Source organism: Puma concolor, chromosome B4 (genome assembly GCF_028749965.1).
Source record: "Puma concolor isolate L17-30 chromosome B4, mPumCon1.1.hap2, whole genome shotgun sequence".
NCBI classification, from domain to species: Eukaryota; Metazoa; Chordata; class Mammalia; order Carnivora; family Felidae; genus Puma; species Puma concolor.
In genome coordinates, this window is record NC_141673.1 from 112,069,583 (window position 1) to 112,097,381 (window position 27,799).

General features: G+C 39.4%; 1 protein-coding gene across 18 annotated transcripts in view; it reads left to right on the top strand.

The window, feature by feature from the left end:
- The window catches only part of PARD3 (par-3 family cell polarity regulator), a 680,086-nt gene that overhangs the window by 470,744 nt on the left and 181,543 nt on the right, over window positions 1-27,799 (top strand). For 16 of the 18 annotated variants that reach the window (XM_086714599.1, XM_086714604.1, XM_086714589.1 and 13 more), the window contains one exon: window positions 8,657-8,888. In XM_086714599.1, the coding sequence (XP_086570725.1) occupies window positions 8,657-8,888 (232 nt within the window). Of the gene's footprint in view, window positions 1-8,656; window positions 8,889-13,762; window positions 13,881-27,799 lie in introns of those variants that run through there. The other 2 variants (XM_086714606.1, XM_086714607.1) reach the window with 1 other exon arrangement.

Below are 27,799 nucleotides of genomic sequence, written 5' to 3' on the forward strand. Positions count from 1 at the left end.
ACCCCCTCACACTGAAACTACTTTAAAGTATTTAAGTGTGTGTTAATGAGTTGTGGCACCTAAAATCTGATTTTTAGGCTATAAGGTCCTGCGGGGCACAGGGTAGTCCAACCCAGTGGATAAACCAATACTTAAGAAGTAATGTGGTTAAGGGTCATTGTAACGCACAGGTTACCATGGCACCAAAAGTTGGGCTCCCCACTTAGCCTACGTGGAATTAGAGCAGATAGGTAGGTAGGGGGGAGACGGCTTCCCAGACAAGGTATTGGTAGAGATAACTGCCATTGCTTGAGTGGTCTACACCTGCAATGCATAAGGAGTATATGAAACATCATGAGCAGTGACCTTTCCTGGATTGCCATAGTTGGATTAAGGTTGATGTATATAGTGCAGGTGGCAGCATAATGAGGAATGAGATTTAGGATGAAAATGGAAAACAGATCACAACCTTGTTTAAATTATTTGCATTTTATACTAAGGACCTTAAAGAACATTTGAAGAATTTCAACTAAGAGTAGGAGTGCTGGGGTTGTAGGATAGAGGATGGTTATCAGGGATGGGATGGTAAGTAGCAGTGTCAGTGGCAAGAAAATCAGTTATATGTCAGTAATGAAATAATCCAGGTGAGTAATGATGCTTGGCAATGCCAGAGAAAAGTAAGAAAATGCGTTTACATGCTTAGCATTTCACACAGAAAGATGGATGGTGATGATGTGATTTTTTTCTCATTAGCACTTCCAGGCTCTGAAACTTAGAATCATCATCATACTGTGTAATCACTCCATTACCAAGCTTTCTTAATTTTTCCCCATGAAATCTACTAATTTCACTCCGTCTGTTCAATCTAACTGAAATCCTCATTATTTAATATCTGAAATTATTGTTAGGATCTTCTAATTGGTCATGCTGTCTCTAGATTTGCTGAGTAAACTCTGTAATCACATTCTTATTCTCCGAGTACTTCAAGCTTCCATGCTCATTCTTGTCCAGACCATGCACTCTCCACGAAGTATATCTTCTTACTATCCTTGACTTTGCCCCTGCCTTCAAATGTGTACATTAGACTATCTTACTTCTTCAGGAAACTGTTTCCCAAGCAATCTAGTCTTCCCTTGACTTTCTAAAGCCCTGATTTTACAGAATGTCTCTGAGACTTTTTACTGTAAAGCATTTTTTTAGCATCAAGAAATTTTTGTGGATTCCCCAATATGGATTGGTTGGTAGTTAAGAACACTGGCTTTTGGGGGACAGTCATTTTGATTTCTCAATAAATAGCAAAATAGAGCATTGTTAGCCATTTACTACTTTATCACATTTGTACATTGTTGTGTTATTTATTTTGTATTTTGTCACACACACACACACACACACACACACACACACACACACACACACACTTAAGAGTCAGAGCAGTGACCTGGAATCTCTTTCTTTGACACTGTAAATAATTTTCTATGTATTGTTAAAATATACAGTTGACACAAAGCTCACTCCTTGATTAAAAGTAAAATTTTTAGTGGAAGTTCCAACAGAATTGTGAGTGCTGCCATTTTGGTTGTGTAGCCAATCCATTCGGTCTGTTGAAAGGAAAGCCTGGAGCTTCACTGTACATTGTCCCCATGGAGAGGAAGCAATATCCACTGTGGACCATCATTTGAATGTAAAAATCAATTAGATGCCAAAAGGAAATGTGCAAGGTTCAGAAAATTGAGGGTACGACCCTCATTGTACTTGTTCTGTAGCATTCTCTCGGGAAGGGAAGGATAATGGAGGTGACATTCTACCAGTATCTTCAGGAGCATTTTACCTGTTTCATTTGGAGGGATGATTAAAGAGAAGTTTAGAATATAAAGTAGAAGCAAAGAATGGTTTTTAGTATAAGTCTTAAATTCTTTGGAAGAGCGATCTTAATGGTTTTTACCCTTCTACCCACTCCTCACTCCAACATAAACAGAGCTGTTTTTGTTTGTTTGTTTGTTTAATGAAATGAATATACATATAGAATAGAGCACTTTTGGAATCATCTATTTACTATTTGAATTGTCCCCCAGTTGCTGAAAGCACTTCTCTGATACCACTTTTGAATGTCACATGATTCCTTCATCTGTCTTCACGGTCATATTCTTGGTTCTTCATCATGTCAGTTATTATTCCCACCCCACTTTTGAGTATAAAAGCTTCTTAATTCTTCATGTTTCATTCTTCATGCCAGCTTTTTTTTTTTAAACATTCTGAAAAAGCTAAGTTTTTCCATTGCCAAGAGCTCATCATTCTAATGTTAAAAGTCAGAGTCCAGAAAAGCAGATCCTGTTATTCGACACCATCTGTATCACTAGCTGTTCATTTTCCACATCTTTCTTCCTTTCCAAAGTCAAAATATTCAACTTAAATAAGAAACAGAAATAATATTTATATCCCCAAAGTTCTTGAATCCTGTGTAGGACTTTGCAGTGCCTGGGAGTCTGACAGTCCTCAATTTATTTTTATTACATTTGCTTTTGTTTTGTTACCTAAGATTAATCCATAGAAGTTCGTAGGGGTCAGTGGATTTGCTAAGTCCAGTGAAATTTTCCAATTACTAATGTCTTATTGTAACTTACTCATTTTAAGTTTTAAGAAGATAGATTCTGAAGATTTAGTCATACTGTGTGCAATAATTCCATTTAATTTTTTGTCTTCTAAAATAAATTTTAAATTAAGAGTATGTGATCCTATCATTAGGTATTTCTAATACCTACAGTAGTCCTTCTTAAATGGAGAGCAGTAAAGGATAGTTTTTCATGTGATTGGCTGTTTGTTCAATCATTCTGTCATTCACTCAACAAATACTTAATGATGCTTCTTTGAGCTGTGCCCTCAGAGGAAAGAACTTATTTACTGATGATTAAGAAGTAATATTATCATTTTCATTTTGTATTTCTCTGTTTCTATCTATTGAACAATTTATTTGTCTCTAGTAGGAAGTCTGAACAAATCATTTAATTCTAGCAAAGTTGTCACAGCTACCCAGCTCTACATTAACTGCTAACTCTTACACTTGTGATAGACTGTAGATATTCCACAGCTGCTCTAAAGTTTGATTTACACAATGTACCTGTTAGGATGCTTTCAGCTGCATTTAGTAGAAAATCCAACGCAGACCAGCTCTAACCATGAGGAAATGCACTGTCTTCATTGCTGAGCTCTGGAGTTGGGCAGCTTTGGGGACTACTGATTTCATAGCCCAGTGGTATTAGCAAAGATCCAACATCTTCCTGCCCTTTTGGCTGCAATATCCACAACTCAGCTTATCCAGAGGGTAATTGCAAGGCCCAGAGACCTTTTACTTTCCTGTCCATATCCAACAGAGGGGAGTGAGCCATCTCCCCAAACATGGCTGATGGGGCCATTCTTGGACTAGTAACACTGGTCCATTAAATCAAGCAGCAGGCACCCATAGGTTGGTATATTACTGAGTTAACCCCTTGGAGCTAGATTGCATTCCTGAACACGATCAGAGTTCTATTAGGAAAGAGAAAGGGGGAATGTATTGTGGATAAGCAACCCACAGAGATCATTACAGTATCAACAGTAGCATTGCTTCTCAATGGGGGAGAAAAGACTCTCATGACCATGTAATTTAGAGTCAATTTTTGACAGTAAAATGTTTGTGATAACTAGATAGAAGTGTTTATTTATGGCATGAGCTGCCGAACTTTGAGTTTCAATTGAAACCTAAAGTCATTTTCTCCATAATCATTAACATATAAGTACCCAATCTTTTCCAAACTTCTTGGTGACCCAGTCCTAACATGATACCTTGCAGAATTAAGTAGCTTAATTTGTAACATGGACTAGAATTTTAATTGAGCTGCATTTGCATCTGTTGAAAACATGGTAATTAGGTGTGTTTTAATTGCAGAATGACTATGCTGCTTTAAAGAGACATAAGCATCTTCACATTATACCTTCTTAAAGGAAAAACCTAACAGTATCTACCTTTATAAATAATCACGTGGCACACTTCAGTGTATGGAGCAGGATAAAATAGACAGAAATGTTAGGCAAAAATAGAAATTTCTATTTGTTTGGAAGAAGATAATCATCTTCCCTTGTGTAGGCTATCTGCAAAATGAAATCAAATAATCTTTAAAGATGAGCACAATTCAAGAGAAAAAAATGTAAAACACAGCATTTAAAATAGATTATCTAAATATAAGTTTATAATTAGTTCTTGCATTGTAATTTAGTGTAGGAACACAATAGATCAAGCCACTTACTCCTAATATATTATCAGTACTTTTCTTACTTAAAAAAATATTTATATGAATTTTTTTGTGGTTTCCTTTAAGTTTAAGGGAATAAAAATATTTTATGTACTTTATTATAAACGTAATATTACTAAATGTACAAACATTGGCTGCAAAAATTTAAAAAATAACCCGATCAGTATATCTGTGACCTTGAATATACATAGTTTAAAAAAGATGCCTAACCAATTTATTTAAGCTTTGGATAATCACCATAATTCTGCATAGGTATAGGGCAAAGTGAGAGATACTTATTTTTTTCTATCAAGTAATTTTAGAGTTCGAAGCATATATACTACAATACTCTAAAAGAACATCTTATGTTTGTACATATGAAGCCACATATTGCTAAATATTTTTAATTAGTTGGCATTCAAAGGGATTAGTTAAATCAGTACACCCCCAGAAGAGTTTCTGTGATAATGTATTATCTAAATTAGAATGTTCAGAATAAGCATAAAGAATTCTCAAATGTGCAAGTATCATTTTAAAACAGTCCACTTGCTTGGGGCAGGAAACTGAGTTAGGATTTTTGATTTTATAAAATGAGGTTACAAAACCCGAAGTTAATAAATAATTTAATACTAATTTTCTCTGTTTCACCCAATTTAGAAAATAAGTTGTATTGCATACACCAGAAAATTATTGTGCCTATGAAAAGAATTGGCAACCAATATGACTTCAGCATATAGTCAGTTGTGAAGGCACTGCCTTTATTCTATTACCGAGCCAAGAGCCGACATATGCCCTTGTACTTCTGCCAAAACTATTAGGCAGAAAACTAGCAGAACCACTACTGATACTTCCATTCATGATTTATGATAATGGTTGCTGTGGAAGACTAAGTCATTTACATTTATTGAGCTCATTTTTTGTTTATAGTTTCAGATATTGTAGAGGGTTATAAAATCCATTAGACAATCCGTATAGCACTAACAGTAATCACATGAAAAATAGTACAAACTGATTAGAGCAAAACCAAGTCTAGTGGGCCTTCCCGACATTGCCGTAGTTGGGGTGTGGCTAGTTTTGTCAGGCTTGATCAGAGGAAAATAGGTATTGTTCTGCAACTCGAAGAACAGTGATACCCAGAGACTGGAGAAAACTTCAGTTGGGATAAAGTCATGAGTCAGGTTTACTGGTAGTCTTTCATCTGAACCACCTCTTATGAGCAGCTGCTCTCTGCCAGGCAGTCCTCATTTTAGAAGAAGTTAGAGAATGAGAGGCAGACTTGTAATCATGTCAGATGGGAAGTACAATAATAAAAGTTTGTACAAAGAGTTATGCAAGTATGCATAAAAGGAGTTTTGGATGTTAGGAATTTTAGAAAATTCACTAGCACCCATTTATCTTTGTTGAGTATACCAATAAACTTGGGTTTTATAGTTCCTGAGAACTTCTGAGAATTGTTTTATAATGGTTTGGATGATTATCTCAAAGTTAAGGCCACACCTGTTTCCCAAAGGGTTGAAACAGCAGTTGGCAATCAGGTACAACAGAGCCAAGTGTAAGGGTGTGTGACAAGATGCTTTAAGCCTGCTAAAGTTATATTTATATTCTCTTGGGAGAGTCACATTTGGAAAGGCTGCATATAATCAGCAAGTCATTGGGCTAATTGACCAGGATATTCTTTCCCTGCTCTGTGTAGACCAAAACAATTACAGCCGTAACTCAGCATTTATTTGTAAGGCTACTGAAAGCATACTGTAAATAGAGCATACTGAAATACTGTAAAGCATTAACTAGCAATGCCCATCTGAAAGTTGTAATTGGCATCCTTTATCAAATCTGTACCATTCCCATTTATATATTAATTAACCAACAGGAAGAAAAGCAAATAAAAAAAAATTACCAATGTCCTTTGGAGCAGGAGAATGGTTCACAATTCAGATAACCCAGTGCAGAAGGAGGCAGACCTTTCTAAAATCAGTTTCATGGTTGCTAATCAGTCCTAGAGTTTGTGTACGTTTTATCTAGGTTCTTGATTGATTTCATCAACATGAGCCACAAGTCACAGCATTAAATGAATACACAGGATTGACAATAGGTTTCTGAAATACAATGCTGACTGCTGGAATTATCTTCTGGACAGACTGTGTAGTGAGTGGGTGATAGATGACCTCGACATGTGGTGTATGAAGCATGGAATTGAGCAATCACAAACAGAGCTGATGAAAGAAATGCATGAAAGTCTTGCTGAAGTACAACCGTATAGGACATGAGACTAGGAAGAGCCCCAGAGTGGGACTGTGCTGGTCCCAAACCTTTCTGTTTCCTCAGCAAGAAATGGAAGATGTTGGTCTAAATGACCTCCAAAGTACCTTCCAGATTTAGACATGGTGATGCTTTCATTCTTTAGCTGTACTAAGGCATGACCTGCTGGGATGAGAAATATGTTGGCTTATGTTTTTTTTGTTTTTTTTTTTTTTAATTTTTTTATGTTTATGTTTATTTTTGAGAGAGAGACAGAACACGAGCAGGGGAGGGGCAGGGAGAGAGAGGAGACACAGAATCTGAAGCAGGCTCCAGGTTCTGAGCTGTCAGCACAGAGCCTGACACAGAGCTTGAACTCACCAACTACGAGATCATGACCTGAGCCAAAGTCAGCGTTTAACCCACTGCACCACCCATGTGCCCCTGTTGGCTCATGGCTAACTAACTGTGTTAACAAAAGGAATTGGACACCTTTTTTTTTTTTTTTTTTTTTTTTTTGGTATTATCCTAAGTAGCTCTGGCATTTAAAAAAAAAAAAAACAAAAACTTTATTACTTTGCAGTGGTCATGCCATTATTGATAGTCACTTCTCAGATTTGTGATGGTTTAATAGCAGAATACTGAGTTTGTTTTAACTGGTCTTATTATACTTTCATATTGTCTATTACTAACTGAATTGTCCCTTTGTGGTGGAGAAGCTAGACTTCATGAATTTCACTTGAAGATACATTTACTTGTCTTAGAGGTCAGTTCTTTGTGAAATATTGAGAAGAGGCTTAACTGTTCTATTTGGTTCTGTGTTAGAAGAAGCTCAAAAACGTTGATTCACGTTTTATTTGTTGATATACAAGAATAAAATGACCTAAGAAGTCAAGGGGCAATCTGAATCCCCAATCATTGTTATGATATTTGGAAGAAAATCTTAGGCAACCAATCTCAGAAAAGATTTATGATAGTGGCTGTTAGTATATACATTTGTTTTTTAATAGAGAAATTCTCAAAATTCTTTTGCTAGGTGGAAACCTCTTGTTTTCTTGTCATTCTTTCAAATTAAAAGGTTCAGGGTAGCAGGATGCCTGGCTGGCTCAGTCAGTACAGGATGTGACTCTCAATATCAGGGTCATGAGTTCAAGCCCCATGTTGGGCATGGAGCCTTCCTAAAATAAATTAAAAAAAAAAAAAAGTTTGGGGTATTGAAGTTCCCTTGGACCATACGCTTATTAAGTGCTGGTTCAAAGAATGGAATATTATTATCACTAAGTAAATTTTGTATCTGCAAACTTCAGGGGAGTGTGAGGTTATTGATTTTCACATTTTCCTGACTTTACCCACCTTTGTAGATGGACATGAAGAGTTATTTAGGATTAGAAGATATAATTGCATTTGCTTATGATGTTGACCTTATTTGATGACAATATAAGGAGAAGCTCCAGAAACTGTAAAGATCAGTCTTCTCTGTTCAGAAATCACAAACGGACATATTTGGGAGCCTGAAGAAAGAAGTCTTTGTGCTGAAATTGGTGTGCTTACTAGTGAATGGCACAGTTTCACAAATTAATGAGGGGCCAGATTAGATCTACCTTATCTGTCCCCATGAGGAAAGGAAGCACTTGAGGAACTGCTTGTTTTCTTTGCATTTTGCAAATCCAGCCCACAGGACCCAGAGGGGTCTATGCTGTGTGCCAAGGGCCTACTAATCCCTCCAGTTTGCATGCTGCATATCAAGGAGGAGGTTACCCCAAGTGAATCAGCATCTGGCCAGAAGCGGCTTCTCTCTTTCTGTTGGCACATGATCTTCACATAGGAATACCCTGTGCATGGTAATCATCCACATCACATGTTCTGTTCTCATTCTCCTCACAAGCCAATAGCATAAGGGCGCCTGGCTGGCTCAGCTGGAAGAGCATGTGACACTTGATCTTGGGGGTAGTGAGTTCGAGCCTGTGAGTTGGGTGTAGAGATTATTTCAATAAATAAAAAGTGAAAAAAAAAAAAGTAAATAGCATTACAGTCCAGGTTGATAGCAGGCTGTACAGCAGTAGAAAATGTGGGAAAGCAATATCTTCCCATGTATTTTAGCTTCCTTCTCTTTGTTCTTTTGGTTCACTGTATTCCTTATCCTTGTTTGTGTGTTTGTTTGTTTCTCTTCCAAGTGGAAGAAGACACCGAAGAAAGTTCAAGATCAGGGAGAGAGTCTGTATCCACTGCCAGTGATCAGCCTTCGCATTCTTTGGAGAGACACATGAATGGAAACCAAGAGAAAGGCGATAAGATGGATAGGAGAAAAGATAAAGCTGGAAAAGAGAAGAAGAAAGATAGAGACAAGGATAAAGACAAAATGAAAGCCAAGAAGGGCATGCTGAAGGGCTTGGGAGACATGTTCAGGTAAGTCTTCAACAACCCAAAACAGATGGTCGCTAAACATACGTGAGTGTGAGGTTAATACTAAATTTGAGAAGCACAGACTTGCAAACATTATCTCTGAGGTCCACCACAAATCTTTTCTCATTTTCAGTCTTCGCTATTATACTTGTAATTTGTACAGAATTTTGCTTTAGTTATTTCAGACCGTTTTAGCAGCCTTAAAGATGAGATCTTGCCAACCATGTAAATAACTGTTGAAAGGAAGAAAGGACAAGTCTTCATTTTAGCTATGCAGAAGAGTAAAAGCCCCATGGAGACAAAGGGCTATTAAAGCAGTGTTTGTTCTTTTGTGTGTGTGAACAATGGTTCATTATTTAAATTTAACATAGAACTCAAGTTAGTGGTAGCATTTAAAGGTTCATTAATAACAAGTCTAATAAAAAAAATGTTGCAAATAGAGCTTCAATTAAGCTGTGTTGATTAATTTAATACTTATTACTTCAGTCTGTAAAGATTTCATTAAATGTAGTCTCTGGCTGTTTCCTGACAGTTGTTTTTGTGTCCCTAAATTATACTCTGGGATTACTTAGCATATCGTTTTTTTACAAATCATTGTTACACAGTAAAAGTGACAAGTTGTTCAGAAGTTGTACTGAAACTCTCCCATAAATGTTCATCTAAGGTGATTTATAATACTCAGGCATTTAATGTTAAATATAAAGATTGCTTGATTGTTCCATAAATTAAGCCCCTAAACATATCAAGATGATGGTTTGAAATTGAAAACATGCAGCAGAGCCACTTGACTCTTCAAAAAGCAGTTACCCTGTATTAGGAATCCCTTCCTTTTAACTTTTTTTAATTGCAAAAAGGGGACAAGAATTTTTATTTTCATGGAATTTCTTGATTTATGATCCTGAGGTTGACCTCAATAACTCAAGGAGTTAAAGATATGTCAAGCCTGCAAAGTTGAGGACTCAGGGCACAGCCTGCAGGCCACACCACACAACAGATGTGCTCTGTACACGTCTGATTAAATCGAGTGCCTGAAAGAAGTAACTATAGAGGTAGGTAACACAAAGCCTGGGCTGTTAGCCACATTAGCTTTAATCTAAATACAATGAGACTTCCATCTCCGATGCTTCAGGACACTGGGGTTCTCATAGTTTTACATTAGAGTTTTTCTTGTTTATATACTACTCCTGAATGTGTTTTCAGTCAGATCATCTTTCTTCATTATATTCCATGTCCAAGAATACTTACAGAATGAAATTGCTCTAACTACCACTTTATTTCAGTTTCTATGTTAGCCAGGGAGTGTTTCCTTTTGTATATGCAAACTGACGGCTCCGAGGCTGGCCCCTACCTAATGCACAGACAGAAGACCATTGCCCATCCTTTAAAATTTAAGGAATATATGTTACTGTCTTCTTTAAATGAGAGAATACGAAAGGGGAGGGTATCTCCCGGAGACTTACACATTCAACAAGAAGTGCAGTCTCATCCAAGTGCCCTCCTGAAGTCTCACTGAAAGCCAATGGCTTGTTAGTTTTCCTTCATCAGCCAACAGTTCTTAGGTAGACCTAGTGATCTGTTCTTCTTGTGGAATAAAAAATAAGAAAATTTCTGGTTTGTTTTTATAAAATATGTTATAAATTATTTCATTACAAATTATTTTTTTCCGTAACTTACAACTCCAGAATAAGAGAGGCCATTTGGTAGATGTTTTCCTTTTGCGGCCAGAGGAGTGGAGAGTGTGAGGGCCTGGGGACATGTATGTTTCAAAGAGATCTTGACTAGTAACCCAACAACCACCTTTTTGCTAAAAGTTCTGTAAAATACTATATGATGTTTTCTCTAGATCAAATTCTGTACATTATACCTGCAACCTGTAGTGAGAGCCAGCTTTGTGATTAAGAAGTTGACCCATTTGTAATTTCAAAGGCCTGCATATTTTCAAAAACCAACTTCTCTGGTTAGGTACAGGAGCTAAAGGTTTTTTTTGTTTGTTTAATTTGTTTTTTGTTTTACTAAAAAATAAGCTTGTATTCTCCCAGTGTTTAAGAGCAGCTATTAAAGAAAATCACTATATTAATACCTTTCTGGGAACATAGAATCAATGGTTTGCTAGAATCCACCCATGTTGGCTTGTGAGAACCAGTGGCTCAATGTTTAGAAATTTTGCCAAACACAGCCATTATAAAAATTAAATAAGTTTCATAAAAATCAAAAGCAATACTCAGAATTCACCGCTTCCTAATTATGTTATCACATTTTATCATGATCTCTGCTTTCAAGGTTATCTACCCCTTTTGCACTGTCATGGTGCTAACACTTTATGCTGGTGCATAAACAGCTTTCCCCAGCTCCACCTTTACGACATTGTGTTGCCAGTTTAAAATCAGCCATACCATGGAAATGTACAAGTTCCACAAAACAGAGTTACTTCTCCTAGGAGATCAACACACCACCAAGTGAAGAATGGAATATATCTCAAGCAGAGTCTCAGTATCATGTCTGGTTTCCTCGAACATGGCTGTCTTCCATTTGGTTGCAAACCATTGCTTCCATCCTTGGGGAAGTGGCTGAAGCTTGCCAAACACTTCTTCAAAATGCTCTGAGAACAATTTATTAAACATAAAATAAACTTTTTGTCTGATTGACAATTGGCTCTTAATCCTTCCTTCATACCATTATTTTATGTTTTAATAATTAGAGAAGACTCGTAAAGGATTGTTAGATTTTTCAAAATATTTTGTAACTACCTTCAATACTTATTGAATCCTTTTGAGACTAATACATTCTCAGGTTGATTCTTACATAGAATTTTCTTTTTTAAAATAACATAGGGGAATATAGTCCGGATTTAAAATTAGTCTCTTCCTTTCTTTTTGTTCTCTTAAGGAAATAGCGTGTGATTTCCTTTGCAGTATTGCTTTTAAATAGCTTAAGCAAAATGTGTATGTGCATATACATTTCTTAGAAGAGTTTGTAAGGACTTTCAAGTGCGGCTGCCCACTGTAGGCCTGAAGTACAAAGCAGAGATGTGCGTGTGCATTTGTGTGTTTATTGTTATGATTTTGTTTCTGTTTTTTTGGTTCAGATAACAAAGAAAGAGCTAAGGGGCAGGGACATTAGATACTGGGAGTCTAGCTTTCTAGGCATATAAACTTTTTCTCTTTAGTTGCTTGAAAAAGTAATAATATGTTTTCCTTCAAAAACAGGCTCATGGGCTCTTCTCCCAACCATCTCCCTCCATGGTCCCTGCAAACACACATACTCTATGCCTATCCCTATAAATTGTCTGTGATTTGAGGTCAAATTTGATGAGGGCCAAAAATATGGACCCTATTTTTAAAACGGCACCAGAGGAAACCATGCACATTGAATAAGTACTTTTATCGGGATAAACAGATGTCATGGTTTTCACACACGGAATGGTGGTCCCAAAGATGGTTTAATTATTGATAAACCGCTCTAGTAAAGAACGTTATGAATCATATAAATCAATCTTCTGTTTCTAAATTATGGACTATATGGAGTGCAAAAGCTGTCTTAATGTAAGTTTTAAATCGCAAATTCAAATCTATGTGAATTTGCATAACAAATGTAAAGTGTTTTATGTTTGTATGATTCTCTTTATATATGCTACATCTTCTTTTGCACATAAGGACCTCCTGTTGCCTTAATTAAAATGGCTTTGTATCTAAGAAACCTGAGTGTGCTTACTAAAATAGGTAAACATGACTTGTCAATGTAATCATTGTGCAAAGTACAGAGCAGAGGGAGGGTCCAGCATTTTGACTCTTTGTTTATGTTTGATTCTCAGATACTTGGCTATTCAAAGTGAATATTTATTCCAAGATATTTTTGAGAATTCTGCAATTCTATGAAATAGTCACTAAAGAGGGAAGGAACCAACTCTGTCCTTTAGAAGGGGAGAGATCTATTATGTAATATTTTAAATGTGTTCATTTTTTTTTTTTTTTAATTTTTTTTTTCAACGTTTATTTATTTTTGGGACAGAGAGAGACAGAGCATGAACGGGGGAGGGGCAGAGAGAGAGGGAGACACAGAATCGGAAACAGGCTCCAGGCTCTGAGCCATCAGCCCAGAGCCCGACGCGGGGCTCGAACTCACGGACCGCGAGATCATGACCTGGCTAAAGTCGGACGCTTAACCGACTGCGCCACCCAGGCACCCCGAAATGTGTTCATTTTTAAAGGAAAGCCACAGCATTGTTCAGCAACATGCTTTTGCCTTAGTTTCCATCTTTAAATGGAAATAATCCACAAGATAATAAAACCCCATATTAGGACAATATTCTCAGATAGTAAGTATGAAAAACTATGTGTTGCCCTTTTTTCCAGCCCTCAAGTACGATTTGATATTGCTTTGCCTGAAAGATTAGACTTGTTTTCTTTTGAGTGTCGTGGAATTGTGTGTACGCTAAAACTAAAGGTTCTTAGACTTGACCTTACTCTGTACCGCTTAGATTTATTTTGTGCTTTTGTCCCTATGTGAGAGCTGAGAACCTATCACTATGGAAGGCTAAAGCCAAAGTAATGTTGCAATATTACCATTAAAATTGAATCCTCCAATTACGTTTAAAATGATTACCTGTGTCCCTGCAGCATTGTTTTATTCAGTTCTGTTAGAGGAAATCGGTAATTTAGTTTGAAACCTTGTTTGGTTGAAATCAGATACACTGCTCTCTTTCCCCTTTTAGAATATGGTAGTTTTCCGAACACAAAGAACATGATCAGATTTTAAAACTTAATGTTGTAGTTTGGATTACACTCTTTAGGCTTTGGGAGAATAACAAACAGGAATTGTTGTTGCTTCCCTTACCTGTACTTACTAACTGTGTTGTCTATACCGTGTTTCTCATTTAGCCTTGCCAAACTGAAGCCTGAGAAGAGATGAACAACAAACCAGATTCAAAAAGGTCTTTGAGAAGCACATATTGCACAGTCGATTTTTAAAGCAAACAATAAATTCACTTTTAATGAATTCTTAGTGGCTGTTGACGAATTTTGTTTACGACATCAGCAGTTTTGATGGTTTAGTAATTTCCATATTAATCAATTTGGAACTTTTTCATCTTGATTTCGAGCTTGGGGGTTTAAATTACTGCTTGAAAAGGCAGAGAGTGTTTTTTCCTATCATTTGTATTAGCCCCTTTTCATAGCGGAAAACCATAGTCTAGCTGCTGGCGTATTCAGAAATCATCAGCACACACCAATCAGATGTTGGAATCTGCTTTCGAGATGATGTAACGTACTAGTTTGATTTCTTAAACAACACGGTGGCTAAGGACACATGCAGGTGGTGGGTTAGCAGTCCGAGGGTAGTGAGGTGTGTGGGTTGGGATTGTCACCCATCAGTTGATGACCAAATTGGCCAGTTTGCAAGGTACTTTTTAGTCCCTTTGTGGGTTACAGGGTTTAAATAAACAATGGGGGTTAGGACAATATCTGTGCTTCCCTTATCTGTGCTTGGGGGTGGCTGAACCAGCAAGTCCTTCCTGGAGAAAAGTAGAGATACTTTGGCAAATAGTAATTCTGAGATTTGCCGAGACCACAGGGAGTTGAGAGCACACAGTCCTTTATAAAAATGTTTCTGGCAAGAGTCTGCCTGACCAAGTGATGTAATCACAGCTCTGTCAACATGCAGGTTGATCTGAGACTGTCCATACTTTAGAATGAAGTTTTCTGCTTATAAGAAGCCTTAACTGACAATCTCTCCATTCTTCACATCTTCAAAATTGCAGATAAGACTCCACCTAGTTAGCTTTATTCTCTGCGAATGTTGGAATTGTATCCTACTTAAAAATAAATGTGATGAAGAAACAGAGAACCATTTAATAAAGGGTGTTGAGAGTTGAGGTGTGTGCCTGTGAGGACAGAACTGTGCTCAGACTTGGTAGCAGCTGCAGTCCGGCCTCACCCCGAGACCCTCCAGGCAAAAGCCCTCACCTGTACTACAGAAAGGAGGCACCCATAACAGTGTTTATTTGTTCATGTCGGAAATATTGAGGCTTGTAGATTTTTATGGCTCAGGCCTAATTGCCCTGCGGATTAATGCGACGAGTTTCACATTGGTAAAATTAAATGGCATTCTGTATAAACTGCTGGCGATTTAGGGAATGCAGTTAAATTGCACCTGCGGAAAAGTCTGCCCATCTTTATGAAATGCAGACACAGGACTTTGTAATAGAAAGAAAAAAAAAAAGAACTCAAAAAGATAGAGTTTGCATAATTTTACTTGTTTTCCTGTTTGTTAGCAGGACAGAGACCAGCCCCGTTGTATGAGTACACATGCTGGGGGGATTCCTCGGAATAAGTTTCGAATTTGTAAATCCCAAGGACTTAATGTATGCTTCTCATTTGAATGGAAACAGAGATTCCCGTTTTTAACACAGGAAAATAAGTGTCAGATGGACCTGTTAGCAGAGACAAGTTCTAGGGTAGCTGATCTCATATTCTTCTAGAATTCTTCTCTTTCTTGTTAGCAGTTTTAAATAGAGAACCTCTGACATCGACAGCACTGCAGTTGACTGCGAGGAAGCCAGAGGAGGCACCAAGCATGACGGCGAGGCCTTTCTGAGACCTTTTCTGATGTTCTTTAACGCTTCTTTTCCACAGACCTGTGGCATGAATATAGAACACGAGTGTCAAGGATGACACCTACTTTATAGTCTCTGTAAAGCAAACCTTTTCGTAAAAGAAATTTTTGACAGTTCTGAGATGCTAAGTCAATTTCAATTCCAGACGGTGTAGAAAATGGAATCTTTTTCTCTGCAATTGATGTGAAAATTGAAGGCTAGTGACTATTCGCTCTCTAATAACACAGGGTAAATAAAAACTATCACACCATTGAAAAATGCACTGGAAGACAGGCCAGGCTAATGACATTTACTGCAACATATATTGGAAATATTCTTTCTGAATGTTTTTATTTGTTTACCATTAGAGGTTCTATATCTGTCACATTAAATATAATGGGTCCAAGTGCCTGGTATTCCTAAATATATTTTTGTCAAGCCACAAATTATCATATAAAGATAATTGTTTCACTCTTTCAAATACTCTTTTAACAAATTCACTGGGGAAGTGACCTCTTACATAATTGAATGTTAGATGGCTTTCCTGTGACCTGTTTAATAATAGCCAATTCAGAAACAAAAGACTAAAGTTGGATTAAATTTCATATCATAGTCAAATAGCCATGTGTCCTGTTAACCTTTCTACTTCTTTGCTTTTTAGAATGGATGTGCTTTAAGCTAAGGCCAATACCCGTAGAGCCGTTCCGATCCTCTCTTGCTTGTTCTGGCACATTGCTCTAGCAACACCCTCCCTCTCCGGCATCATCATAGGGTAATCCCTATGATGGGTAATCCTTCTCTACTGGATCATTCACTTTGTCCCACACTCTGCTGTTATTTCCTCCATCTTAGAGGAAAGTCCACCTTAACCTCCCTACTCTTTCAACTACTACCTCATTTTTCGCTGATGCATCATAACAAACCCTTTGATAAGTTTGTATTTGTTGTCTCCATTTTCCTGTTCTGCCTTAAACTCCCTTTGGTGAAGCCTCATCCCCCTTGGCTCCACAGCCTTTCTCTTGTATGTCACCAAGGGCCTCCTCATTGGTGAGTCTTCCCTGTGCATCGACACCTCACCTTGGTCCGCCCACAGCACTTGGCACGTTGACTGTTGCTCTTCTTTGAGCTCACCCTTGCTGGGCTCTCTGCCTTCCTTTCTGCCCACTCTAGTTCCATCCCCTCTGCCAGTCCTGTGCCATGCTCTGCCCTCCAGATATTGGAGTGCCCCCAAACTCAGGTCTTATCTCTATTCTCTTTTTCTCTTTTCATTAACACAGAGTTTTTATATGCTTAAGAAACAGAGCCTCTGGACTCTAAATACAGTCTATGGGCAGATGACGCCCAGATTCACATTTCCTGTCTGGGCATCTTCTTTGAACTCTAGATTTATGGGTCTTACATCTTCTTCATGTGCTTACTTGACCGTCGACACTTGACATGATCCCAACTCAGTCCAAATAGTGTCTGGAACTGTTCCTCTCAGTCTTCCCCTCTCAGATAATAGCAGCTGTGTTTTTTCACTTGGTTAGGTCCAAAACCTTCAAGTAATCCTTGACTCTTAGGTTTTCCTTACATTCCACATCCAGTTTTGATATACAAAAGCAAAAGCCCTTTTGGCCTATAATTTCTATAAAACCCCGGTATTTTTCAGTACCCACATCCTCTGCCTCCTGCATTCCCCACCCCCCAACACTTTTCCTGCTTCCCCCTTGCTTCTTTACGATACATTCTCAATACTGCAGAGAGAAGTCACGTCCTTGCCTTCCTCTGCTCATCCCCCAGCAGCCTTCCACGTCATACAGAGGAAAGGTCAAAATCTTTAGAGTCACCTTTGGGCCCTCTAGGACTTGCCTTCCACCCTCAGCCTCTTTCCTTCTCCTCTTGCCTTTGCTAAGATTCCTCCAGCTGCACTGGCCTCTCTTCCCTCCACTGCCAGGTCCACTTGAGTCTTTGTCCTTGCTCATCTCTCTACCCAAAACAATCTGTTCTCAGATACCCACAGGTTGACGAAGGTCAGCTTTCGGGGGGATGGGTCAACCTTACAAACATCACTCCCTCCCACCACGACACTTCCTTTCCCACTTTTTGGCATTACTTTTTTCCTTTGCACTTACCACCACCTAATACCTGATGTGTCACACTTGGTTTAATTATTGGTTGACAGCCATCAAGGATTGGGAACCCTTTTTCTCTATGTCCCAAGCAGACAGCCTGGTGCACAGTTAGTGCAACAGATGCCAGGTCGCCCGTATGCCCTCAGCACTTCCTCCAACCTCCAGCCCAGCTCTGCCTCTATGCCTGAGACCTCTCAGGCCATGCAAGGAAGCTCTTCTTTGTGCAGGACCGCCAGAAAAGCCCTTGCAGTAACACTGCCTCAGAGCAGCTATCAACCAATGACCCACGAAGCCACTGTGAAAGCACTCCTGTCCCTGTGGCCCGTCCAGTTATAACGTGCAGGCCGTGTGGTCCTCAGACCTGGAGCGCAGCAGGACCTGGAAACCTGTTGGAAATGCAGGATCCTAGGCCCAGCCCAGACCTCTTGCCATCAGAATCTGCAGCCCAACAGCCTTAGAGATTCCTGTGCACGGTCCAGGTGGGAAGGCCAAGCAGCCCCTCCCAACCTGCTCCCAGGGTTTGCTTCAGGCTTGAGCTTCCTGGGCCACAGTTGTAACTGGCTTGAGAACACTCTTTTTGGGCTGCTTTTCCTCCCTCCCCCAGTCATGTCTCCACTCCCTACCGTTCCCTTATCCCACTGCCCCGAATCCTTGTCTCAGGATCTGCTTCTGGTGAAATCCAGACTCAGATGTGTTTGCCGAATGAATTAATAAATAAAGTTCCTAATGTAAGTGGTGACAGTATATGTGAGGAATTTCTACCTGGAGTAATTCTGCGATTTCTGACAAGCGGTCACACCAGGGCAGTGCTGGTGTTTGCTCCCATCTTTGGAAGATGATGTCACTTCTGAAGCCTGCCTGTAACTGAGCAAACAGTCCCCAGAGAGCAGGCCTTTTCACGCTCTACATCATGTCCTTTGGTTTATTGTTCAAGTTACCATTTTCCCTGCTCTTAGTAGCTATCAATGATTTAAGTATTATCTGTTACATCAGACTTTAAAAAAGATACAATTTCCAAATTAAATCCTTCATTCCAAGAGTCCCCAACCTTCAGGCTTTGGGTTGTATAGTGGAGGGGTCACAGATGCAAGCAAGCAAGGAGCAAATGCTAAACTTGCTCTATTAATGCCTTCCTAAACCTTAAAATGTCAAGCTCAGGAGATGCTGTAAGATTCTGTCCCTTAAGGAAGTCAGAACCCTCGCTTTCCTCTTCACCAGCTTCCCAAGCAACAGCTGCAGAGAATGAGCTGATGAAAGGCCCCCTCCCTTCTGAAGACCACGCCCACATCGGTTTACAGGCCTTGTCACCTGCAGGTGCCACCACCCATAGATGGCACTCTGGAGTTTTCTCTTTTCCCTACCTGCCCTAGAGGGAGGACCCTTAGCTGAGCACTGAGGGCCCAGCCGCTCCAGGGGCCTGGGATGTTCCTGAGTCTTACTTGAAGTGTAGTTTGGGGGTGGGGACAACTGTACCTCATTAGTTTCTCCTTCAATACCACCTTGAATATTTATATTATAACTTACATCTCTTCTGTGTGAAAATGCTCTCTCTCTCTGGTTTACATAACAATTTCAGTCCTTAAAAAAAAAAGCAAATAAAAGAACAAGTTTACAATTCTCTGTCCAAAGGAACAGGGACTTTGAACTGAACTGACGCTAACCGCGTAATATCCCTACTTCTTGTATAAAGGTTTCTCTGTTTCTACTCTTCTGTTTCTAACTCTTAAGAGAGTTACCCTTTATCTCCTCTTGGCACATGTTTCTGATTTTGTTGGGTAACATGCTGGTCATTAGGACTTCCCTAAAGAGAAAAGGCATTCCTCATGTGTTGTACTTTCACCAGTACTCTGGCTAGCACTTAGCATTCATAGAATGTTGATATTGGTGGACAGTCTGCTAAGAACATTATTTCTATGACCCATTTAATCTTCATTAATATCCCTATAGGGTAGGTGCTCTTTTTAGTTCCATTTTATGGATAAACTGAACACAAAGTTTCAGGGAGGTACTGATGGTCAAGGTAGAGCAACACTAAATTTGAACATTGGTCCACCCCTAGGGCCATGTTCCTACCCACTCTGCTGGACCACCTCACCCTTCTTAGTCTCTTCCAATGTGTTCTGCTGCCGTAAAGCCCTGTATGAGAGCCAAGATTGCTATGAGGTTAATCATGTGAAGTGGCATTGCTATGGTAGTTATGAAAAAATAGAGATTCCTGTTGATAACTGGGAAATGTGGAAGTTAGTATCCTTTAAGCATGACTTTTAATTTTTGTTCCTATTTGATTTCTTAGCATCCTCTGTCTATGGTCCTTTCTCTCCCAAAATAATTCTTTTTTTAAATTTTTTTTTTCAACGTTTATTTATTTTTGGGACAGAGAGAGACAGAGCATGAACGGGGGAGGGGCAGAGAGAGAGGGAGACACAGAATCAGAAACAGGCTCCAGGCTCTGAGCCATCAGCCCAGAGCCTGACGCGGGGCTCGAACTCACGGACCGCGAGATCGTGACCTGGCTGAAGTCGGACGCTTAACCGACTGCGCCACCCAGGCGCCCCCCTCTCCCAAAATAATTCTTAAGGACTTAGGAATTTTACTGTTAATTTAAAAATTACTAGTTGCCACATTTCTTCCCCCACACCTGACCCTCAAACCTGTCTATACTGTATCCTGAATATTAGTGATGAGTTAAAAAAAAAAAAAAAAAAAAAAGGTTAGCTTTGTCCCTGCTCTCTTCTTTCAAGATGGCCATATAGTCCTATAAATGCTTAAAGTCCTTTACTGGTTTTTCCCTCATTTTCCCCTTACTGTATACCTTCTTGTATCTCAGATCTTGCTCTACTGCTGCTGTTTCTTTCCTTTTATCCTTGTTAAAATAATCATGAGGCCATTCTTTTTCTCAGAATGTTTTCACAGTCTTCATTTCCTCTGCGAATCTTCTGATGTGTTGTACTTTCTGTCACTTTCTCCCATGCCCCGTCAGTGCCACCTGGATCAGCAAACTTGCCAGATCCTTGGATGTGCCAGAGACCATGGCTCAGCCTTTAGGGCCCTTCCTCTTGGGAGACAAGTCAGGCTCGGGGCTGCCTGCCTCTCAGGCACCTGCATTGTGTCTGTCTTGATCCTCATACCTGGCCTTGGCACATTTCCACTGCTGCTTGTAGAAAAATAATCTTTTATCTAGTCCCTGCTTTTATAACTACTTTAGTCATTAGGAAAGCATCCCAGGTTTACTAGAATTTCAGTTTTCTTTTCTTTCTTGTATTTCTTTTTAGGGTATAGTGTTAATTTTTTTTTTTTTTTTTTTGAGGAAATGATAGCATCAATTTAATCTTAGGTCGATTCTGCAAGTTTTAAGAAAGTAAACTTTGGACCCACTGTAGAAAGGTATTCTAATAGGATGGACATTTTCCTTTGGTGACCTTTCTAGAACATAGCAACAGCCAGATGCTTAGAGCATAGTGGCAAAGCACTGATAATCATTGACGTAGAATGTTGTGTACTATACGCCTGAGTTGTCCTAGCCACACTGGGGGAAAGGTGATTGCCTGAAAATAAATTTGGTTTGATGCATCCCAACATTCAGGTAAGTGTATTTGCAAATGAGCAGTAAATCTGATGGGGAATCATATTCAGCACTTAATGATAAGTATCCTATTAAAGATGAACTTTCACTGCTCCTCTGCAAATTGGCAGGTGAGAGGCACAGATCTGGAACCAAGGATGTCTGCAGCCTGTGAAGTGTAGCCTGACGCTGTGCATGTCCTGCATGGGTGCTCCTGACAGGAAGGGCTGGTTTCCTGAGGTGGGCCAGGTGTGGGCTCCTGGCCCTGATCACTGCTCCAGGGAACCGCTTCCTTCTCCCACCATATCCGGTCCCCACTTCTCTCACCCTGCCAGCTGTGGTAGTATGTGCTCTGAGGCAAGCCCAGGAAAACATGCACCCACATGCCTTACGCAAAGAATAACCAGGGGAGTGAGGTAACTTCTGAAGGTTTCACTGCTCACCTGGCAAAATCGTTTCTAGTGGTGAGCAAGTGGAGTTTTTTCAAGGCTGGTTATGGAGTATACGTGATTTCTTAGTAATTTTGAAGTAAAGCCATTCATTTATACATTTGACAAGTGTTCACTGGAGGCCTGCTGTATGCTGGGCACCATCCTGGGTGCCAGGGATTTGGGTGTAACTGAGAAGATGAGGCAGCACCACGGTGGCCCTTGTGGAGGGGGGACTTCGGGCGAGTGTGCCCAGCCCAGACTAGGAGTCAGAATATCTCCCTCCAGAAGATGGCATTATAACGAAATCCAAAAGGTGTTTTGAGTTCTCTTTTTCAAGGGGGTTTTGGGGGAAAGGAGCATTTTGTATCAGTGGGACTCGGGATCTTGACATGATCCTCAGTAAGAAACCTATTTTACCTTGCAACCCAGAGGACGCACACACACAAGCAACTGAGACAAACCCTTCACCGAGTTAATACTTGCCCTTCCTCTGTGTAGTGTGCTGTGATGCGCCTTGCTGGCAGGCAACAGCGGGTGGTGGTTAAGAGCCTGGACTCTGAAGTTAGATCACCTGGGTCCAAATCCCAGCTGTACACTCACCAGCCTTGTGTTTGGAGCAAGTTAACTAACCTCTTTGTGCTTTACTTTTCTCAGTTGTAAAGTATGGATAAGAGTGGTACCTGCCTCACACCATTGTTTTGAAGCTAAAGTGAATTAGTGATATGTACAAAGCACCTTAGAACTCCTCCTCATACAAAGAAAGAAAGCACTATGTAAATGTTAGCTGCTCTTGATGTTACTATTATTATTCTGTAATTCACTTTTTTTGAAAATGCCAGGTGAGTCCTACCAAATCAATTTTATGTTCTCAATGGGTTGCAATGCCCAGTTGAAAAATACTATTTAGGTGGCAGAAATGCTGTAGGTTTGCAAGGCTGGGCTGAGGTTGGGTGGGGAGAAGATGGGGGGGAGGAGCTGTTAGGGAGGCAGGTGGCCGCTCATAATGGACTCATGGTATAGTTTGTACCTGATGTTAAGAACGAAGAGAATGGCTTGATAAATTTACATTTTTTGGAAAATTAAAAGATGGCTTCAACAGCAGTGTGTGGACTAAAGAGCGGGCCCACAGGGTGTGCCAGGAACTCCACTGGGCAGCTGTTAGAAAAATGATGACCAGCCATGGTGGTGGCCTTGGGGACAGAGATATGATATGTGTTTCTCAGGAGGAATCTAGAGGTCCTGGTGATGTAAAAAATGAGAGAGAAAAAACATTAAGAAATAATTCCTACAGTTTTGGCCTAATGAACTGGATTGATAGTGCTACACTGACTAGAAAACCCTGGAGGAACATGGTATTTGGAGAAAATGGGACACAGGGTCTCTGACTTGCACTTGTCTGTGACACACCCAGTAGGGGTCGCTGGTGAGCAGCTGAGGGAGAGGGGCTGTAGAGATTTGAAGTCCAAGACAAAAAAAGTGACATTTGAAACCATGGTAGTATTCATGGAAGGGCTGTCTGGGATGTGTGGGTGCAGGGAAGGAGGAGCAGGGAAGGCCAGAGCTCTGAGGACCCTTCAAATATTGGGAGCAGTTTAGGGTGGGGAGTGGGAGGGTGGAAGCTTTTGGTGACATAGGAAGCTTTTGGTGCATCTATCTGCTGCAGATAGAAGGAAACCAGAAGATTATGCTCATTAAAGCCAAGACAAGAGTGTCTTTTATTAATTAGAAGGATGTGATCAACCGTGTTTCTGCTGAGGAGTCACTAGGACTTGTGGCCTTGGCTGCAAAGGAATTACTAGCATCAGTAGATGTCGCTGGACCAATTTTGAATGGTTACCTATTTTACATCGTATACTTTAGTGTTTCTGTGTGATGCCGGTACAGACAGAATCTCTTGACATAATTCTTGTTCTAAGTTAAGGATATCATATATTATTTCCTGTTTTAAGAAGCAAGCTCTGGGGCGCCTGGGTGGCGCAGTCGGTTAAGCGTCCGACTTCAGCCAGGTCACGATCTCGCGGTCCGTGAGTTCGAGCCCCGCGTCGGGCTCTGGGCTGATGGCTCAGAGCCTGGAGCCTGTTTCCGATTCTGTGTCTCCCTCTCTCTCTGCCCCTCCCCCGTTCATGCTCTGTCTCTCCCTGTCCCAAAAATAAATAAACATTGAAAAAAAAAAATTAAAAAAAAAAAAAAAAAGAAGCAAGCTCTTTTTTTCCAATACTCTCTACACACAAAAAACCTGCCAGATGTCTACATTTTCTAGCGATAACCTTTTAAGTGACACATTAATACCAATTGCAGATTTTCACAAAGAATTACATAAATTAGAATATGAGGGATTAATTTTTTTAAGTAAATTGTTACCAAAATATAACTTGGAAGAGAAGCAAATTTAATGATTGGTTTTGTTGACTATGGGATCACTTCCTTCAGTGGTGAGAGGATTTCTCATTCCTTCTCTCTGCTTTATCTTTTCCTCTACGTGTTGGCAGGTATGTCACTGCTGAGCATATGACCAGAGTAGGTGTGATCCCGATGACATCAGCTGCTCTAAATTATGATAATACCTTACTTCCAATTTTCTCTCATGTTTACAAAACCAGAAAAGTACTTGGGTCAGATAAATAGCTTGCTTCCTTAAAATGCCAGCTTTAAAATTACTTTTCTTTAAAGCCTTTTTTAAAATTGTGACATTTAACCATTTAACCATTTAAGTAGGAGTCCTCAGTCTATACTTGCATACATTTTCAGACCGTGTTTCTCAGAACCAATTTTCTCGAGATTCATGAGTGCCTCCATTCCTGTAGCTTAAAAAAAAACCTTGAATAAACTGCAATTTACAGATATCTTGTGTTTCAAGGCAACACTGTTCATCTTCTATGTTCTATCCAAGGGGATATAAAGTTGTGGATACATTCAAACTATTAATGCTTTATGTAAACTATTGAAATTGGTATATTGAGCGTGTGCCCATTATTTTTAGTTTGTTGCCTTTTCTGAAGGGTTCCTCGCTGTGCTCTGCCTATCTGCATCATTTTTAAAACCTTTTTATTATTTTTTACAGGCGTATTTAATATCATCAATCATTCTATGTATTATGCACTTTATAGTCATTGTTGCGTTCAAAATCATTTCAACTAGATTTCTTGCTAGAAATATATTTCCCATGAAAGTAGAGAATTAGATGTATTTCCTGCTGTGACACAATTTTGATTTCTTTTATATTTTCAATAATAAAATATTATAAACCAAGTATTATCTTTTAAAAAGTAGAAAATGAAGCTAGTTAGCTATTGTTTGGTCATAGATACCATTACGATCTTTAAATAGGTTACTCCTAAGATTTTAGATCTGCCTTATCAATTTTAATGAACAAATAGAGAAAACTGTATGTAACATTTTTCCCTATGGAACTCTTTTTGGAAAGGTCCCATATTTAAATATAGTTTTGTCTATATGGGTCTTATTACCTTTACTGTAAAGATTTTATGATTTTACTCTTAGAGTAGACCCCTATCTATTTAGTCTGGCAAAATTTCTTTGAACAATATTTTTCTCGTGCAGTGGCAACTATGTAATTCACTAAAGCAGAATACTCCTACTATTTTCAGGTAGTCTGGTCAACAATGGGAAAATGCCTTTTCATTTAGAAGTGTCCTCTGCTGTTGTGTCTACATGCAGCTGATGGGCAGCTGTCTAATTTAGAGAGAAAACACTTATTAACAGCCAAAATAAAAGAGAGTATATGAAGGCGTCTCTAGTCACCAACTGTAGAATACCCAAATAACATCAGAAACAATGAGGAGAAAATGCAAATCATTTCCGACTCATGGAATGTTGTTTTCTTCTCATTTTAGTACTAAAAGTCTTTCAGCGGGAGTAGCAGTGTTGGCCTGAAGAGAGGAGGCTTCACTTGGGTGGTTATTTTCAGTTGTCTCAATTAGTTCTGCTCTTGAAAGGCTGTTGGCCACCGTGGATGGACTTTGAGGGTGACATCTTTCGGAGTAAATTAGTTGCTGGGACCTGGGGGGCTGAATAGTGAAGTATGGATGTGAAGATGGGATCATTTGCAGAGATGTTGCAAATAATATATTTTCCTTTTCTCTGTTTGGAAAGCCAAATGTATGAAATACTCTTTCTTGCCTTCTTATCTCCATGATTTTATCTGTAAAATATTGTTTTGGTTGTAGCACAGGCCCAAGTAACTGTCGTTTAAACGAGATAGGGCTCATTTGTCTCTAAAACAAGTCTGGAGATTGGCAGTCCAAGGCTTGCATGGTGGGTTCAGAGGGTCAGCAAAGTCCCTGCCTCCCTTCAGTCATCTTTACTATGTTTTTCATTTTTTTTTTTAACTGTGGTAAAATAGTCATGATATTTACTACCTTAACCGTCTTCCAGTGTGCTGTTCAGGGCCATTAACCACATTCACATTGCTGTGCAGCTATCACTACTGTCCACCCCCAGAACCCTCTTCATCTCACACAACCGAAACTGTATCCTTTCAATGCCAAACCCATTTCCCCTCCCTGACCCATAACAACCACCATTCTGCTTTCTGTTCCTCTGAATTTGACTCTTCTAGATACTTCATATAAGCGGAATCATACATTATTTATCTTTTTGTCACTGGCTTATTTCACTTAGCATCATGTCCTCAAGGTTCATCCATGTTGTTGTTAAGTGTCAGAATTCCCTTTTCAAGGCTGAACACTATCTCGCTGTACATGTAACTCACATTTTGTTTATCCATTCATCCATCAATAGACATTTAGTTTGAGTCTATCTTTTGGCTTTTGTGAATAATGCCACTATGAACACAACTGTCTTAAACATGTATTTCTACCTTTGTTGCCACTTCATGGTTAAAACTCTAGCCATCTTATCAGAATTCTAAGCAAAAGAGGCAGGAAAGGGAAAGGGGAACTTTCAGTGGAGTCAGCCCCCTTTCTACCAATCATTCTTGAAGTCCCATATCAATTTCTATGGCCACAATTTATCAATAACAATGATAATAAAATAGTATTTATTGAGAGCCTATATGTGCCAGTACAGAGCGAATGTATAATTCCTTTCATTCTCAATATAAACCTGTGAGGATGGTTGCATTTTACTAAGGAGGAAATTGAGGCTCAAAGAGGTTAAGTGTGTTGTCCAAGCGGAGTGAGTCATGTGACTGTGTATGCCACATAGCCAGGAAGAGGAAAAGCTGGGATTTTTGACCCAGAAATCTGGCTGCAAATGTTTACACTCTTAACTGCTGTCTTCTGTCTTCTGTTCCTATTCTCAAAGGAACCAAGGGAAAGTAATTTTATGTCAACTAGGCACATTTCCTCTCCCTGCCAAACCAGGGTTCTACTTCTAAGGAGGGAAAGGAGTATGGATATTGGAAAGGCAGCACCTGCTATGGTGAGTCTGCTCCTGGGAAACCTCTATGAGTCACTGTTTCTGAAGACAGGTGGCCTCAGGCCTCTGAAATTGGAGCTGCTTTATAGCACTGGGCTGCTGTTCACCCTCATTCTACTGTGCTGGCCGAGACCAGCCACTACTGGCCAGATCATTTTGGCTTAGCCAAAAAGACAGGCAGTGGACCACAAATACTAGAAAACCTTATTATATCTACCACTTGAAATGGTCATGGTCTTACCAACTTAGCCTAGAGGAGCTACCTATAAATGGAGGAAGGAATGAGTATATGGGTATTTTTGTTAGAAAATCATATCTGTTATATTGAGGGATGATTTCTGCCAAGAGTTTAAAAACATGATTGTGTTTAATCTTTGCTACTATTTTTTTAGAGATAATATTTTTATTATTTAACAGTGCCAATTGTAACACTTCAGATAACCTACATCTTTCTGATTTTGGAGTACAAGCTCTTAATCAGTGTACTAATGTTGATTATACTGACTTTGGTGCCATTTTTATGGATACATTCCCCAAATGTATTCTTGGGTTACAGCATGCTAGATCTTATTTTCTGGGACTTAGATGGTCATTTGCCTTCAATCTTAACCATCTCAGTAGAAAGAGACTTCCTTCTTCAGTGTTTAGGAAGTAGTCCTTAAATAAATGGGGCATTCTTGGGTGAGGACCAACATAGATTTTACTGTCCTTTGAGCCCTCTTCTTATTCTTTGTAAATAATGAAGCTATTGCATTGAACTTAGTTGTTTATCTTAAACCCTAGCCCAGTGGTTCTCAACCCCCAGGGTTTTGCTCCAG